General features: G+C 34.2%; 2 protein-coding genes across 2 annotated transcripts; both read left to right on the top strand.

The window, feature by feature from the left end:
- The first annotated feature begins 3360 nt into the window (after positions 1-3360).
- Positions 3361-8127, top strand: LOC133802115 (E3 ubiquitin-protein ligase RSL1). The gene is made up of 4 exons (XM_062240363.1): positions 3361-3566; positions 3869-4522; positions 5422-6182; positions 7398-8127. The coding sequence occupies exons 2-4, from the start codon at positions 4112-4114 to the stop codon at positions 7777-7779; spliced, it is 1554 nt and encodes a 517-aa protein (XP_062096347.1). The 5' UTR covers positions 3361-3566; positions 3869-4111; the 3' UTR covers positions 7780-8127.
- Positions 8128-10493: 2366 nt separating this feature from the next.
- LOC133799690 (uncharacterized) lies at positions 10494-14057 on the top strand. The gene is made up of 3 exons (XM_062237689.1): positions 10494-11041; positions 11985-12642; positions 12747-14057. The coding sequence occupies exons 1-3, from the start codon at positions 10494-10496 to the stop codon at positions 14055-14057; spliced, it is 2517 nt and encodes an 838-aa protein (XP_062093673.1).
- Positions 14058-15429: the final 1372 nt, after the last annotated feature.

Genomic DNA, 15429 nt, shown 5'->3' with positions numbered 1-15429 from the left:
GAGCCCCCAAATTGGATCCTAGAAACCTTGAGCCTAATTCCCAAAATTAAAAAAACCACCATTTCAGGGCACCTGGCACGGTCGCGCCCATAGAAAGTTTGATTAAACAATACAACTCTAAGCAAAAGAATACAAAAGATAAAGTGATTGATTAAATAAGTTATAACTCTATTGCAAAAATACAAATAAATATAGAACGAAGAAGATGAAAGAGAAGGAATCACATCTCTAAAACAAAAGCTACAAATAAACTAGAAATAGTAAAACAACCTAGGTAGAAGAGGATACAACTCTTATAGTAAGAGCAAATAAAAGAAAGATGACAAGATGAATAATAGAAAACATAATAAACAACAAGAACAATGAAATAAATCACTCTCACTTACACAACCGAAGTGAAGAACATTGAGGATCACCAACTTGAACAAGGTTTACAACATTTGTCCAAAAGCTTATTTCCCCCTATCCAAGTACTAATGGATTATCTCAATATTAGAAATAACTCTCTTGAATAATCAAGCATTTTGGTGTATTCCTAGCCACGTGCTCTAGTGGATAGAAATAATGCTTTTTACAAGTGAGCAATAGACTCTTATTTATAGACTTTTGAGACACTCTTTGAATTTCAAATTCCACTAACCCCCATGGTTGTCACCAATATTTAATTGGATGTTTATAGAATTAAACATGAGTTTTGAGAGTTACATGAGGTGTTAGAACCATTCAAGATGGAAAAAAGAAGTTGGAGTTGACTGTCAACGTTCTTAGCCTTTGTCCCCCAGGCTGCGACCAAGGATAATCAGTGGCCACGACCACAACTCGAATTTCAGCAAAACTCAACTTTTGCATTTCCAAACTGTTCTATCCCCTTCCCACATGATTTTGTAACCTCCATACACATTATGAGGATTAAAATCATGTCTCTAACAACCATTTCACTTATGACTTTGATGAATTAAAATCAAAATGTGTAACATAAAATCTACATATTATTGGGTGATATTTGAGAGTTACAAATTTGTAACCGATTTTGTAACTTCAAAATATGTTACATTTGGGCAGACACATGTGTCTGATTTTGGAACTCTCAATAATATGTTACAAGTTGTGACAAATCATATTTGTGTGATAAATCACATTTTGTTACATTATTTAATCTAACATTTATAACAATTGTTAGGATATGTAGCACTTATATTACTTATTGTAACCTTGTTTTTGAAGTTTTAACTGTTGTAATTACATTTCTAAATTTTCAATTTTATTATGTGAAATTGTTTTTTTTTGTTTGTTTTTATTTACTAATATAAGTCAAAATTTTCACATAGTAGATTGGAAAAAAAAAATTAACAAGGCACATTGAGAACCTTTTTATTTTGTTTTTTTTAGTTACATTGAAATGATCAAATAATTATTTTTTTGATAGAAAAATTTCTTTGTGAGTACTAAAAATACTAAAGAAAATTAGAAATTAGATACTTAATTATTAAAATTTAAATTATAGAGACCGCATAACAAGTTATATAATTTAAAGACTAAAAATATTGTAACACATTTTGTTTTTTAAAAGTAAATTACATTATCTATTTTGCATGCTTGACTGGTTTATTGCTTATGTGCTGCTCAAAATTTTATAAATATTAGGAATTATTGTGGCAAAAGTAGCTAAAGTTTGGGTTTTGTACGCGGCATAGACCCAATATTTATTTTTAGTGGCAAAAGTATCCATAGTACCAAAAAGTGTTATTCCGTTTGGTTTTCTCCGTTTGTGGCTTATGGGTGTACACGTGTACGCACCAGATAATTCAAAGTTTTATTTCTATTTATCATAATTAAAAATACATTTAAATTTTACAAAAATAATTAAAATAATTAAATTAACAAAATTAAAAATACATTAAAAAAAATAAATAAAAATTTATAACTGATTTTAACTTAAAAAAAAAAATTAAAACCCCTAAAACTATTCTACCTCTCTCTCCCTCTCAGCGCACCGATCTCGATAAGCAACTTCTCCATCTCCAAAAGTCCGCCGAGGTTCTCGATATAGTCAAGGGTGAGTCAGACCACATGCTTTCGAATGTGAGCTCAACCGCAGACCTCGCCGACCATGTTAGTGGTAAGGTTCGTGAGCTCGATTTCGCACAGTCGCGTGTCAAGTCCACGCTTCAACGTCTTGATGCCATTGTTGAGAGGGGTAACTGCATTGATGGGGTGAAGAAGGCGCTAGAGAACGAAGACTATGAAGTCGCTGCCAACTACGTCCAGACGTTCCTCCAAATCGACGATAAGTATAAGGATTCTGGCTCGGATCAGAGGGAGCAGCTCATGGAATCGAAGAGGAAACTCGAAGGGATTGTGAGAAAGCGGCTCTCGACGGCCGTGGATCAAAGAGACCACGCCACCATTCTGAGATTCATTCAGTTGTACACACCACTGGGATTGGAGGAAGAGGGTTTGCAGGTTTATGGCTCGTGGGGAGGAAGAAGACAGTGAGGGAGAGGGAGAGAGAGGTAGAATAGTTTTAGGGGTTTTAATTTTTTTTTAAAGTTAAAATTAGTTATAAATTTTTAATGTATTTTTAATTTTGTTAATTTAATTATTTTAATTATTTTTGTAAAATTTAAATGTATTTTTAATTATAATAAACAGAAATAAAACTTTGAATTATCTGGTGCGTACACGTGTACACTCAGAAGCCACAAACGGAGAAAATCAAACGGAATAACACTTTTTGGTACTATGGGTACTTTTGCCACTAAAAATAAATATTGAGTCTATACCGCGTACAAAACCTAAACTTTGGGTACTTTTGCCACAATTATCCCTAAATATTATGTAAGAAAAAGTATGTTGTCAAGTCTCTTTCAATATATATATTTTTTGTTATTGCAATGTAGGAAAATTTGGATGAATCATTACTCATTATGAATAAAGAAAGTGAACAAATTAGGTGTAACTAATTAAAAATTTGGATGTCATATTTTCTCTGTTAATTTTTGTGATATTTTTTCTATGAAATAAATATTTTCAGTATTATTGGTGGTTAAATATTAGTTTGATATTTTTTTGGGGTTGGAAGTTGGAACACTGATATAATAGGTTTGGTTTGGTATAAGACAAGTGATTATCAGCATTGAGAACCGAAAAGAAAACTCTGAAAGCGGATGTGATTGGAGGAAGAATGCCAGCAAAGCAGAGAGAGAGCTTCCTTTTCTCATACGCCAATTACTGTAATAGTAGCCAGCCCTTCAATCATGATCTACTCTTATTATTCTCTCTCCATAAACCTAATCCATTTTTATTTATTTTTTAATTTAATTTAATAAATAAATACAAAAAACCATGAAAATAATAATTAAAAAAAACCAAAAAACAAAAAAATCTGAAAAAGGAGGGTCAGTGAGAGAGAGGCACAAAGGAAGCAGCTTGTCAGTTTAGGGTTTTTTTTTTAATAACCCTTGCTGAAAGTGCAATCATTCATCTCATCAGACCCTTAAACGAATCAATTTCAGTTTAATTCTCTCCCTCGAGAGATAAGGTCCTAACAAATCTACCCCTCTCTGGTATGGAATGGAACTTTCATTTTCTTCTTCACTCGTTTTTTTTTTTCTTAATTATATATATATTTATGTAAATGAAAGATCTTCCATTTTTTTCTGCAATTTTGAAAGATGATCAATGACGTTAATTGTTGCTTGCGGCTTTATGGCTGTTGTTTTTTATTACTGAAAAGTCAAGGATCTTCTGTTTTTAATATATTTGTTGATATTTGGAATAGTGAAACTTGATTCTTTTCTGGGTTTTTAAAGTTTTTTAAAGGCTTTTCTTGTTGTTGAAAATGATATATTTTCTTTTGGTTTGTTAGGAGGGTCGATGCTACAAAATGATGTTAAGGATCGATTCTTTAATGGGTTTTTCTTGTAGGACTGTATAGAGATTTTTTTAAACTAATAATTGGCGAGTGATTCTGAGAATAGAAGATGCTTTAACAGAGACTTCCGTTTGACTTTGGTGGGGGGTGTTGTAGTTGGACTTAAGAGCCAGAAGCGCAAGATAGAAGTGTTTAAAGTTGCACACTTGTTGGTTGGATTGAATAGTTTGTGAAAAAATGGAAGAAGTGGCAGTTTTTGGTCTTGGAGGTTCTGTGAATTTGTTCAGAGAAGAAGATGAAGAAGAGTTTAGGAGCTGCTGTGAAGACGAGGAGGTATGGAAGGATATTGAAGAACCGCATAAAGAAGAAGAATCAAACAATGAGCTTGATGAATTTGCGGTGAAGATGTTCTTCAAAGGAAAGTCAATAGATGGCTTTGGGAACTCAAATTCTGGGATTTCAGGAATTGGGGTGTTTATGGAAAGATCATCCACTATTCCTGTGATTAAGATCCAAAAAAAACTTGACTTTCATGTGGAGGATTCTGTTGCTGACTATTTAGCTCTGCTGGATGGTCTAATGGAAGCTCTTCAGAATAATATCCGCCAGGTGTATGCTTTCACAGACTCTGAGCTTCTATATGATCAGGTGAGTCCGTTTTGAATCAGTTGTAAAATCTCGGGCTTTTGCAATGGGCAGTTTGTATTGGAGGAGGAATTCTTCCTTGTTATTATGTTTAATTATTCTTATTTTTTTCAATGTAATATGAGTGGAAAACTTTTTCAATTTTTGCTATATGGTTTCATTGTGTATATTCTAGTACTGGGTGAGCATGATCTATTACTTTTTCTTTTAGGAGAAATATGGTAGGCATAATTACTAACACTTGTCAATTGTCATTATTCTTTTTCAGCTCTGTAGGTTTTGTAACTAGTGATTTGTTTGAAGTGTTTTTGTTGGGTAATTAGTGCAATTTCAGTTCTGTTGCTTTATGAAACAACCTATTATTGAACTATAGTTTCTAAGTTTGGTGGTTTATTTTGTCATATGCTTATATATATATATTATTTAATTTACATGCTATGAGTATATAATATATATATTTCTTCTGAAGGAAAATTATGGAAGAATAATACAGTGATGTAGGGGACAATTTTAGAAGGAAGCCTGAAAAACTTCGACAAACCACCAAGTTTTAGATGTTAATAAGCAAACAAGAAATCTCCAACTGTACTAGGGAAAGAATCTAACAATACTAGGAAAAGAATCACACTACTAAAAAACTAACTGTAAGAATTTCAAATTCTGTATGCTAATCCTAGAAACACAGGAAAATTGAAACATGATCACTTCCTAAATTTGTGTCTAATATAAGTGTCCAATTGTCTAACATAATTTTGTTATTTAATTTCCTTCATGAAAGGTTTAGCCTCTGAATTTTCTTAATAAATTTTTGAAGAGTGATTTTTCAATTAATTGCTAATGGGTATCATTTTTTTCCCTCTACTTTGTGTCATCTGGGGTTTAATAATGTATGTTTCTGGCAGATAACAAATGATAAAGAACCTGACATTCCAATTCTTGTTGCACTAAGGGAACGGATCCTAGAACATGCCATTAAGCTTGAAGCTTTTGTTCTGAAATGTGTTCCTAGTGCTGATGTTGAGCGACCATTAAAACTAGCTCAAGTGGCAATGGGGGTTGTCTCTTTTCCTGCAAAGGGAGATATATTTCTTGAAAACTGCTCAATATGTTGTGATGACAAACCTTGTTTTACAATGATCTCTCTAAAATGCTCTCATAAATTTTGTTCTCATTGCATGAGGACTTATGCTGATGGAAAGGTACAGTCCTCTCAAGTTCCCATCAGATGTCCTCAGTTGAGATGCAAATATTATATCTCCAGTGCTGAGTGCAAATCATTCCTTACCTCCACTTCTTATGAGTCTTTTGAGAAAGCTCTTGAAGAATCAAATGTTAACCACTCAGATAGAATTTACTGCCCATTTCCAAACTGCTCTGTCCTTCTCGATCCCCATGAATGCTTATCAGCTAGAGCAAGTTCATCAAGTCAGTCAGATAATAGCTGCATTGAGTGTCCAGTTTGTCAGAGATTCGTTTGTGTGGATTGTGGGGTTCCTTGGCATTCATCATTGAGTTGTGAAGAGTTCCAAAACCTTCCATGGGAAGAGAGAGATTCTGCAGATATTACATTATTTCGCCTTGCACAAAATAAAAGATGGAGGCGTTGCCAGCAGTGCCGTATGATGATTGAGCTCACTCAAGGCTGTTATCACATGACCTGTTGGTAAGATCTCCTTCCTTCTAGAGGCTGCTCTTTAAATTTCTGGAAGATTATAGTTTCGTAGTAAGCAATTAATAAGAAAAGGGTCATCGAGTGTGTGTGTCATATTAAATAGTAATCCTGATTGGAAGAAGACAAGCTGGATACAGCCATGGTGCTGGGCAGTTGTTATATACCTCAGCAAACTAAAGCATGCCAAAAAAATTAGGACTTCTAATATTAAAAGAGATAAAATTTAAGCATCCACTAAAGAGTGTATCAAATAGCAGATCAGGGAATGCTTTTATTTACTGCAGTTCTATATCATTTTTATATATGGGATTTTAGAGAGTGATGCCATGTTTAAACAAAGAGCTGTTATGTTAATATGTTGTGAAGTGGTGAGGAATTTGAAGTTGACAGTAAAATTTGTACATGTACCACATTGAATTCTGTATCAACTTGATGAAATTGGAATTTGTTTAGCGTCTATGGTGGAAATGTTGGAATTCACTTCATATTAATTCATACAACTCCATACACTAGTCTGTTAATTTAGTTTAGTCTTTAAGAAAGAAATGTGATTATATTAATTTTTTTCCCCGAGAGATTATACATATTGATGATTTGTATATTAAGGACCATGAAAATATAGGTTGGAATGAACAGATTTATTTTATACAAGAACATGCTTGATTTTTGTTCTTGCATTATTATTTTGTATTCAAGCTATTAAGTAGTGACATGGAAGATTTATTTCAATATACCGTGTCAATAGATCAATATGAATCCTTGTGCATGCTTTTTAAGATGTTTTGTGACTTTGTCCTAGATCATGATCTTCAATATCTCTTTGAGTTGACTCTTATCTTGGATGGTAAATCTTCCACAGTTTCATGAAGGTGAAGAAAAAACATAATTGAATCATTGATGATTCATGTGTATTATGGTTTTTGTGGCGGGGTAGATGCCTTAAAAAAGTCGCACACAACTTGCAGCTTCTTGTTGCTAGGAAGATGAAGAAACTAAACTTTGTTTTTTTTTCCATTGAAGTTGAACCAGCATTTACATTTCCTCACCATATAAAAACAGCATTTAAATTACTAGGCTGTATTGGAGACTCATCAATGTCCTATTTATTATGCTCATATGATCATACTAGTAAGCAGAATTTGAAGTATTTGCACTTCTTTACAATCAGCATTAAATCTAAAAGCTATTTATGTCTTTCAATTTCAGGTGTGGACATGAATTCTGTTATTCTTGTGGTGCTGAATATCGGGAGAGTCAACAGACTTGTCAATGTGCATTTTGGGATGAAGACAATTCTGAGGATCTAGGTAATCGGTCTCTTCAAGAATCAGAGCAATGGGCATGGGAAACCTTTAATTCGCTCCCAATGGTCTCAGATGCTTACTCTGAGCAAGAGAGATCTCAGCTAGCGTTAATCCAGAGGTTCCTTGCCGGTGGTTTCAGCCTCAGCGATCATCACCCTTACCAATCCCCACCTCGATGTACAGATGCCTATGTAGATGCCATGAAGGATCTCCATCAGCTGCCATGGCTGGAGAGGTTCGTATCTGTGATTAGCGACAACTACTATGAAGATTATATTCAATGAACGTAGTAAATCACCATTCTGATAAATATAAAATAAGATGCTTAGCTCCCCAATTTTATTTAGTTCAATGGAGGCAAAGAGTTTCTCGCTCTATTACTCCATTTCCAATCATACAAACCTGTCAAATGATGTTTTTATATCCCTTTTCATGTAGTTTTACATCCTTTTTATGCTGGCCGGTATGATCATCTCTACATAAACCATGACACAAGTACTATGCTTGATAATGATAATTGTTCTCTCATTGAAAGCAAAAAAGGGGAAAAAGAAAAGAGATGGGAGAACATTGATTATGTTGTAAATTTAAAAAAAGTGAAGCAAAATGAAACCTCCCTTTCTATCTCTTTATACCTTTGACATTTCACCCTTGTGCTTTCTAAATTTTACTCGTTTCAAAACAACATTGGCAAATTCAAATCGAGATTAACATAAGTACTAATTAGCATTTCATTTTGCATACAGAAATGATAACTTTTGTGTTGAGAAAGTAATAAAACAGTACTCCAGTAAAGCAGAATGTCTTCTTTTTTTCCCCAAACTAGTCATGTTTGAGAACAAAAAAAAATAGTTTTTGTAGTTTTAAAAAAATATGTTTGTTGTGTTTAGTAAAATTTTTGTTTTTGTATTTTTTAAACACAAAAGTGCAAATGTTATTTTATTTTTGTTTTTTTAATTTTAAAAAATAAAAATATATTTGGTAATTATATTTGTTTTTTGTTTTTAAAAACAAAAAATAATAAATGTTTTTGATAATTTTTATTTTTATTTTTTTGTTTAACAATATGAGGAGTTGATTTGAAGAAGAGAAGAAAAAAAAGAAAAAATGGTTTAAATTTTTTAAAAAAAATAATAAATAAAAATAGAGTTACTAAATATATTTTATGTTTAATTGTCAAATTTTTAATTAATTAAATAAAAAACTATTTTTTTAAGTGTTACTAAACATCAACTTAATGTTTTCTAAAAATAATTTGAGAAAAATATTTTAAGAGTTTGTAATAAATAATGAGATAAAGTAATGTGAAAGAAAAATGATGAAAAATAAAGAGAGAGAGAATGTAGAGAAATTTTGAGAGAGTATGTAGAGAAATTTTGAAGAAGAAAAGTTGAGAAGAGAGAAATTGATGTAAAAGAAATGGGAGAGAAAATTGTGAGATAGAAAAAATGAGGATAGAGAAAATGAGTATAGGCAATGATGAGAGAAAATAATGAGATAATAAGTGATGAAATGGAAAATAATGAGATCAAAAGTGATGAAAGAGAAAATGATGTGAGAAAAAGTGATGAGAGATAAATTAATGAGAGAGAAAGTGATGGAAGATAATAATAATTAAAAAAAAAATGTCAGAAAAAAAATTAACAAAAAAACATTTGAGAACAATTAAAAACAACTTTTGTTATTCTCAAAATTTTATGTTTTTTTGTAATTTTATTTTTAAAAATTATTTTTTGACACCCCTATTTGTCTTCTGAAAATAATTTTTAAGTTTTAAAAACAAAAAATAATTTTTTAGTTAAGGAATCATATACACATGATAATTCTCGGAAAAAAAAATCAAATTATCTTTAACAGGTTAAGGGATATTTCTTATATTTTTTAAATTAGGTTTTGACAATATATGAATTTAGGGTCGAGGCTGAGTCTTTTGGAGGTTTGAAATTTTTTTTGACACCTTGGTTCAAATGCGTCTAACAATGTTTATATAAGGCGAAATTGCCTATTACGTTGTAAACGTTTCTTGCTGATTGAATAAAAAAAAAGTGTTCATATAGATGTTGATCTAGTTGGTATAGTTAGAATAGATATTGTACTAAGTCTGTTCACAGATTGGCAAAGCAATGGTTAAAATATGGGCCGGGCTAAATTAGTAGGTCGATAAAAATCATGAGCCATCGAAACAGTAAAATATGGAAATTTACAATTTTGCAATTTTATGGCTTTTATAGTAAAAGTTTGTAAATATGTGGACATTTAACTTTTTTTATTTTTTTATAATTATTTTAGGATTTTTTACAATTATATACATATAACATAAAATAATTATAAAAATCACCTACAAAATTTTATTTACAAAAATGCCTTGCCACATCATTAAAAATACTGGATTATAAAAGTAATATATATAAATTTGAAACTTTTTAGAAGTCCAATTTTTCTCATTTTTCTAGGTTTAAAAAAATAATATTTTGGTTACTTAAAATATTAATAAGTTACCAATTAGTTACTTTTTCATGAAAATTTTATTTTTAGAGCATATTATTTTATATATATTTTGGTTACCTCGAAAACTTATTTGTTGAATTTTTTTTTATCTTAAGACACCAATTAGTTATTTTTAAGTTATATTATGATGTCTTATTGTTTAAGATACTTTTACGTTGCCGATTAATCATTTTTTAGAAACTAATAAGTTACAATAAAGTATAACAAATTACTATATAACTTATTATTAAAAGTTACTTTTAGTATACTATACAGTAGCTTTTTTAATGAAAAATTTTACTTAACTTTTTAGTCACTAATGTAATTTACATGGAAATAATAATGTTTTTTTTATTAATCAAACAAAAAAGAAACTTAAAAATGACTTTTGAATTATAATAATAAATATACATTTCGGTCTTTTATTATTAATTTTTGTTTGATCAACAAAAAAGAAACTTAAAAATTAAATTCTAATAAAAAAAAGCGTGGTCACAGCCTCTCTCTCTCCATGGCGAGAAGGAAGAAAATTGTGCAGAAGCTTGCTAGAGTGCTTGATCCGGAGCTCCCTTCAACCAATGCTCAAAGTGTAGAGGATGAACGAACGAAATTGGAGGTAGAAGTGTCTGAGACGATGAGTGAGAAACCATTGCCCCTGGAACCAGAGATTCTCGTTGATACTGCTGAGAAATCTCGTTCTGCTTCCTGGGCAGCTGAAGTAGAAGGGCAGTCTTTCCAAGAGTCGGCTAAAGAAAATTGGTCTAAGTTTAAGGAATCCCTCCCTAATTTTGGATATACAAAGCTTCATTTCCAGGACCCGATCCATCGAGATGGTAAGCTAGTAGCTCAATTGGATGTTGAAGAGATTAAAGTAGAGGCATCTTTCTGGAAATCTCCCCTGATTTGCATGGTTATTGGTAGGGGTGCACATTTAACCCGCAAAACCCGAAAACCCGCAAAACCCGTCCGACCCGAACCCGGAGAACCCGCTTTTTTCGAAAAAGCTGACAAAATCGGGTTTAACCCGACCCGAACCCGAAAAAATCGGGTCGGATTCGGGTTTGCAAAATATGTACTGTCGGGTTCGGGTGTAACCCGAAACCCGACTGAATTTTTAAAAAAAATACAAAATAAAATCAAAATAAATAAAATCAAAATCTGAAAGAATTTAACCCTAAAATTTATACCCGACCCCCTTTTTTTTTTTGTTCTTCTCCTTCGTTTTCAGTCAAGCGGCAGCCCAGCCCCAGCCTCTCCCTCGTCCCTCCTTCGGTTCAAGCCACCATCATCAAGCACGGCAGCCTGAGGCCTGAGCTGAGCCTCCCTCTTGGTTCAAGCTTCAGCACGGCAGCAACAGTAAGGAGCAAAGAAGAAGAGAAGCCGAGCCGAGTGCCACTGCCTTGCCTGCCGCCGACCCAACCCTTCGAGACGAGCCCGGAGCCTCCCTCACCCTCAGCTCTCACGCGGCGGCACCACCGGCCACCACCAGTGGCGCAACACGCCTCGGTCCGGTAAGCACAGCTATACATTACATAATACAGATTTACATTTAGTATATATATATGTATATATAATATATATATATATGTTAGGATAGGCAGGGGGTTCGGGGGTTCGGTTAATATATATATATGTATATATAATATATATATATGTTAGGATAGGCAGGGGGCATGGTATCTGAAAAATCCAAGCTTTTCGGCCCATCAAACCCGAAATTACACCCGAACCCGAACCCGACTGAACCCGAACCCGAAAAAATCCGAAAATTTCAGATCGGTTTCGGTACCATTTTTCGTAACCCGAAACCCGCAAAACCCGAACCCGATGAACCCGAAACCCGAAAATCCGACCCGTGTGCACCCCTAGTTATTGGGGCAAATCCGCCTCTGGCTGTATTTGAAGGTTTTATCATAAGAATTTGGGGTAACCTTGGCATTGATCGTGTGGCCCGGATGAATTCTGGATTCACAATGGTTTAATTTCGAGATGAGGCAACTAGGGATATGGTGCTTGAATCTGGAATGATTCATTTTGACAAGAAGCCAGTAATTCTCAGACCTTGGTCATCAGATGTCGAGTCTATAAGGTCAGTAAAATCTGTCCCTGTTTGGATCCGATTACCTGGTCTTGGGCTACAATATTGGGGTGTTAACTGTTTGAGTGCTCTAGTTAGCACGATTGGCACTCCTATCATGGTGGATAAGGTCACAAAAGCAAGGACTATGATCAAATTTGCTAGAATCTTAGTTGATATGGAAATTGCAGAAAATCTCCCTATGCATATCCACTATCTAAATGAGAGAGGTCAGATTTTGGAGCAACCTATCAAGTATGAGTGGTTACCCACTAAGTGTTCCAGTTGTAAGAAGTTGGGTCATGCTACTAATGTCTGCAAGCATGCCCCATCTGCTATAAAGAAGAATACAGAGTCTTCAAACCAGGCTATCCCAGTTGTTAAGACAGCAAGTGAATCTGCTACTAATATTCAAAATAATAGCTCCCAGAATAAACAAGAACCTCTTGAGGTCACTAAGCAGGATGAAGTTTTAACAGTTCCTAGTGGTTCTAAATGGTTTACTCCTCGAAAGGTTGGGATGAAGAAATCTGTGGATAAACCACAACTTGATATGCATAGGAATACTTTCAGCATTTTACAGGCAAACTAGCAACAAGCAGCTGATATACCCCTGACCATTGATCTGAGGACATCAACAACATATTGAGCCGGAATGTTAGGGCTTTAAATAGTAAGAATAAACAGCAAGCAGTTCTTGATGTTTGCAGGAAGAATAAAGTTGGTCTTGGAGCTCTGATTGAAACAAAATTAAAAGGGGACAGAATAAGGGATCTTATGAACTCATCATTTGTTGGCTGGAAGTTTTATAGTAGTTCTATGGTGGAGGGGCGTATTTTGCTTATTTGGAAAGCCCACTTGATGAAGATAGAAATTATTCAGGAAACTACTCAGTTGCTCCATTGTAGAGTTACTTTAATTGGTGTGAACTTGGCTTATTGCCTATCAGTTGTCTATGGTTCTAATCAACTGGAGACAAGGAAACTTTTATGGTCAGACTTAGCTAATGTCCAGAGACCGGTTACCCTTTGGATTATTATGGGAGATTTTAATGCTGTCTTCTATGTTGATGATCAGCTTGGTGGAAGGTCTATTTCTATTAAAGAGATGGAGGATGCTCGTCAATGGTTGGCTTTGGGAGAGGCTACAGAAATGAAGACTTTAGCCCCTAAATTTACTTGGAATAATAAACAAGATGGAGGAACTAGAATTTTTTCCAAATTGGATAGAGTGTTCACCAATGATAGCTGGATTGATAGCTTCCCGTTAGTTGTAACATATGCTCAATGGGATGTGGTTTCTGACCATTGCTACTTGTTAATTAAACAGGGGGATTTCTGTAGTTTGGGAGTGAAGCCATTTCGGTTCTTCAACATGTGGGCAGTTCATGATAACTTCAGGGAAGTTGTTCTTCATAATTGGTCTATTCCTTTTGAGGGGCAAGGGTTGTTTCGTCTTATTGGTAAACTCACAAGACTTAAGCATGTTCTCAAAAAGTTCAATTGGAGAACTATGGGTGATGTTTCTTGTAATTATGAGGAGAGCAAATCTAAGTACCAACTGGCCCAAAATGCTCTCTGTTATGACCCTTTAAATGCAGATTTACAGTCAAAAGAAAAGGATGCTCAGCAGATTTACTTCAGGCATGAAAAGATTTATTCTAGTTATCTTCGTCAAAAAAGCAAGATAACTTGGCTAAGGCTTGGAGATGAAAATTCATCATTTTTTCATGCTAGTTTGAAAAAGAGGCAGTTATCCAATTGCATAATTTCTTATATTGATGCTAATGGTTGTTTTGTGGATAATTATGCCAAGGTTGTTGATCATTATGTTCACCACTTTAAGAATCACTTGGGCAATGCTAGCAAGGCCATGGGTCAGATTGATCCTGATTGTATCATGAAGTTCGCTCAGCCATGTTCAGTATCAATTCAGTCAAAAGTCCTGGCTCGGATGGTTATGGAGCGGGATTCTTCAAAGTTCTATGGAAAGATATAGGCAAGGAAATTTCTATGGCTGTATTAGATTTCTTCATCACTGGCAGAATCCCTTCAGTTCTCAATGACACTATCCTATCACTTATCCCGAAAGTAGACCAGCCATCAAACGCTACTGAATACAGACCAATAGCTTTCTGCAACCCAATTTATAAGTGCATTTCTAAAATGCTGTGCAACCGGCTGGCAGCGGTTCTCCCTTCTCTGATTAATCTAAACCAGGGTGCTTTTATCAAACAGAGATCCTTGGCCTATAATGTTCTCATCTTGCAAGATTTGATTAAAGGATACAATAGGAAGAATAGCTCGCCTCGATGTGCTATGAAATTAGATTTGAGTAAGGCTTATGATACCATTGATTGGGATTTCTTGGAAAATTTACTAAATATGTTTTGTTTTCCGAGTCGATTCATCAATTGGATTATGGTGTGCTTGAGGGGATCTTCTTATTCTTTGGTTCTAAATGGTAGGATTCAAGGGAAATTCAAGGGTGGGAAGGGGCTCCGATAGGGAGACCCTATTTCTCCTTTATTATTTGTCTTAGTGATGGAGTATCTTACTCGCATTCTACTCAAGGCTTCCAAGGACAATCGGTTCAGGTATCGCCCAATGTGCAAGTCGTTGAATCTTATTAACCTCTGTTTTGCTGACGATCTCATTATCTTTTGCAAAGGAACCATTTCCTCTGTTCAAGTTCTTAATGAGGCTTTTGCTGAGTTTGGTGATTCCTTGGGTCTAAAGATTAATTACTCAAAATCTCATATATACTTTGGAGGTGTTTCAGCTGAGGTTAAAACGAGAATTATGGAATCTTCGCAGCTTGTTGAGGGTTCATTTCCTCTGAAGTATTGTAATGCCCCGGATTCCCTAATGTGGTTTAACGGCTGGATTTGTAGGCCGGGAGGGCCATAATTGTTTAATTAAGCCATTTAATGTGTTTATGCATGTTTATGAGAATTATATTATAATATAATGTTAATTGTATGCATGTCGGTGATATATGTTGAGACCACATTATGATGTGGGTTTGTTCGAGCTGTTCGACATGAGACGATCGTAGGTTATTGATTAGCGGTTTAATCACAGCGGGGTTAAGTTTCGGGACTTGGTTTGAGTTTCGAGGTGATTTTGATGGTTAGAGTGTTACCGGGAGATAAAGGGTAACGGGATGTGAATTATTGGTGTTTATGATTTTTGAGAATAGCGGGAATTGGGGAGCGTTAATTATGATTAACGAGTTAGGAGGAAAGTACCAAAAATGCCCTTGGGAGTCTTTAGAAACCATTAATTGACCTAGGGGTAAAATGGTCATTTCACCCCTAGGATAGATATAACCTTATTTAGCTGAAAAAGGTGATGGAAAAACAGAGTAT

This window comes from Humulus lupulus, chromosome 9 (assembly GCF_963169125.1).
Source record: "Humulus lupulus chromosome 9, drHumLupu1.1, whole genome shotgun sequence".
Taxonomy (NCBI): domain Eukaryota; kingdom Viridiplantae; phylum Streptophyta; class Magnoliopsida; order Rosales; family Cannabaceae; genus Humulus; species Humulus lupulus.
This window is presented reverse-complemented; position numbering and strand designations above follow the sequence as displayed.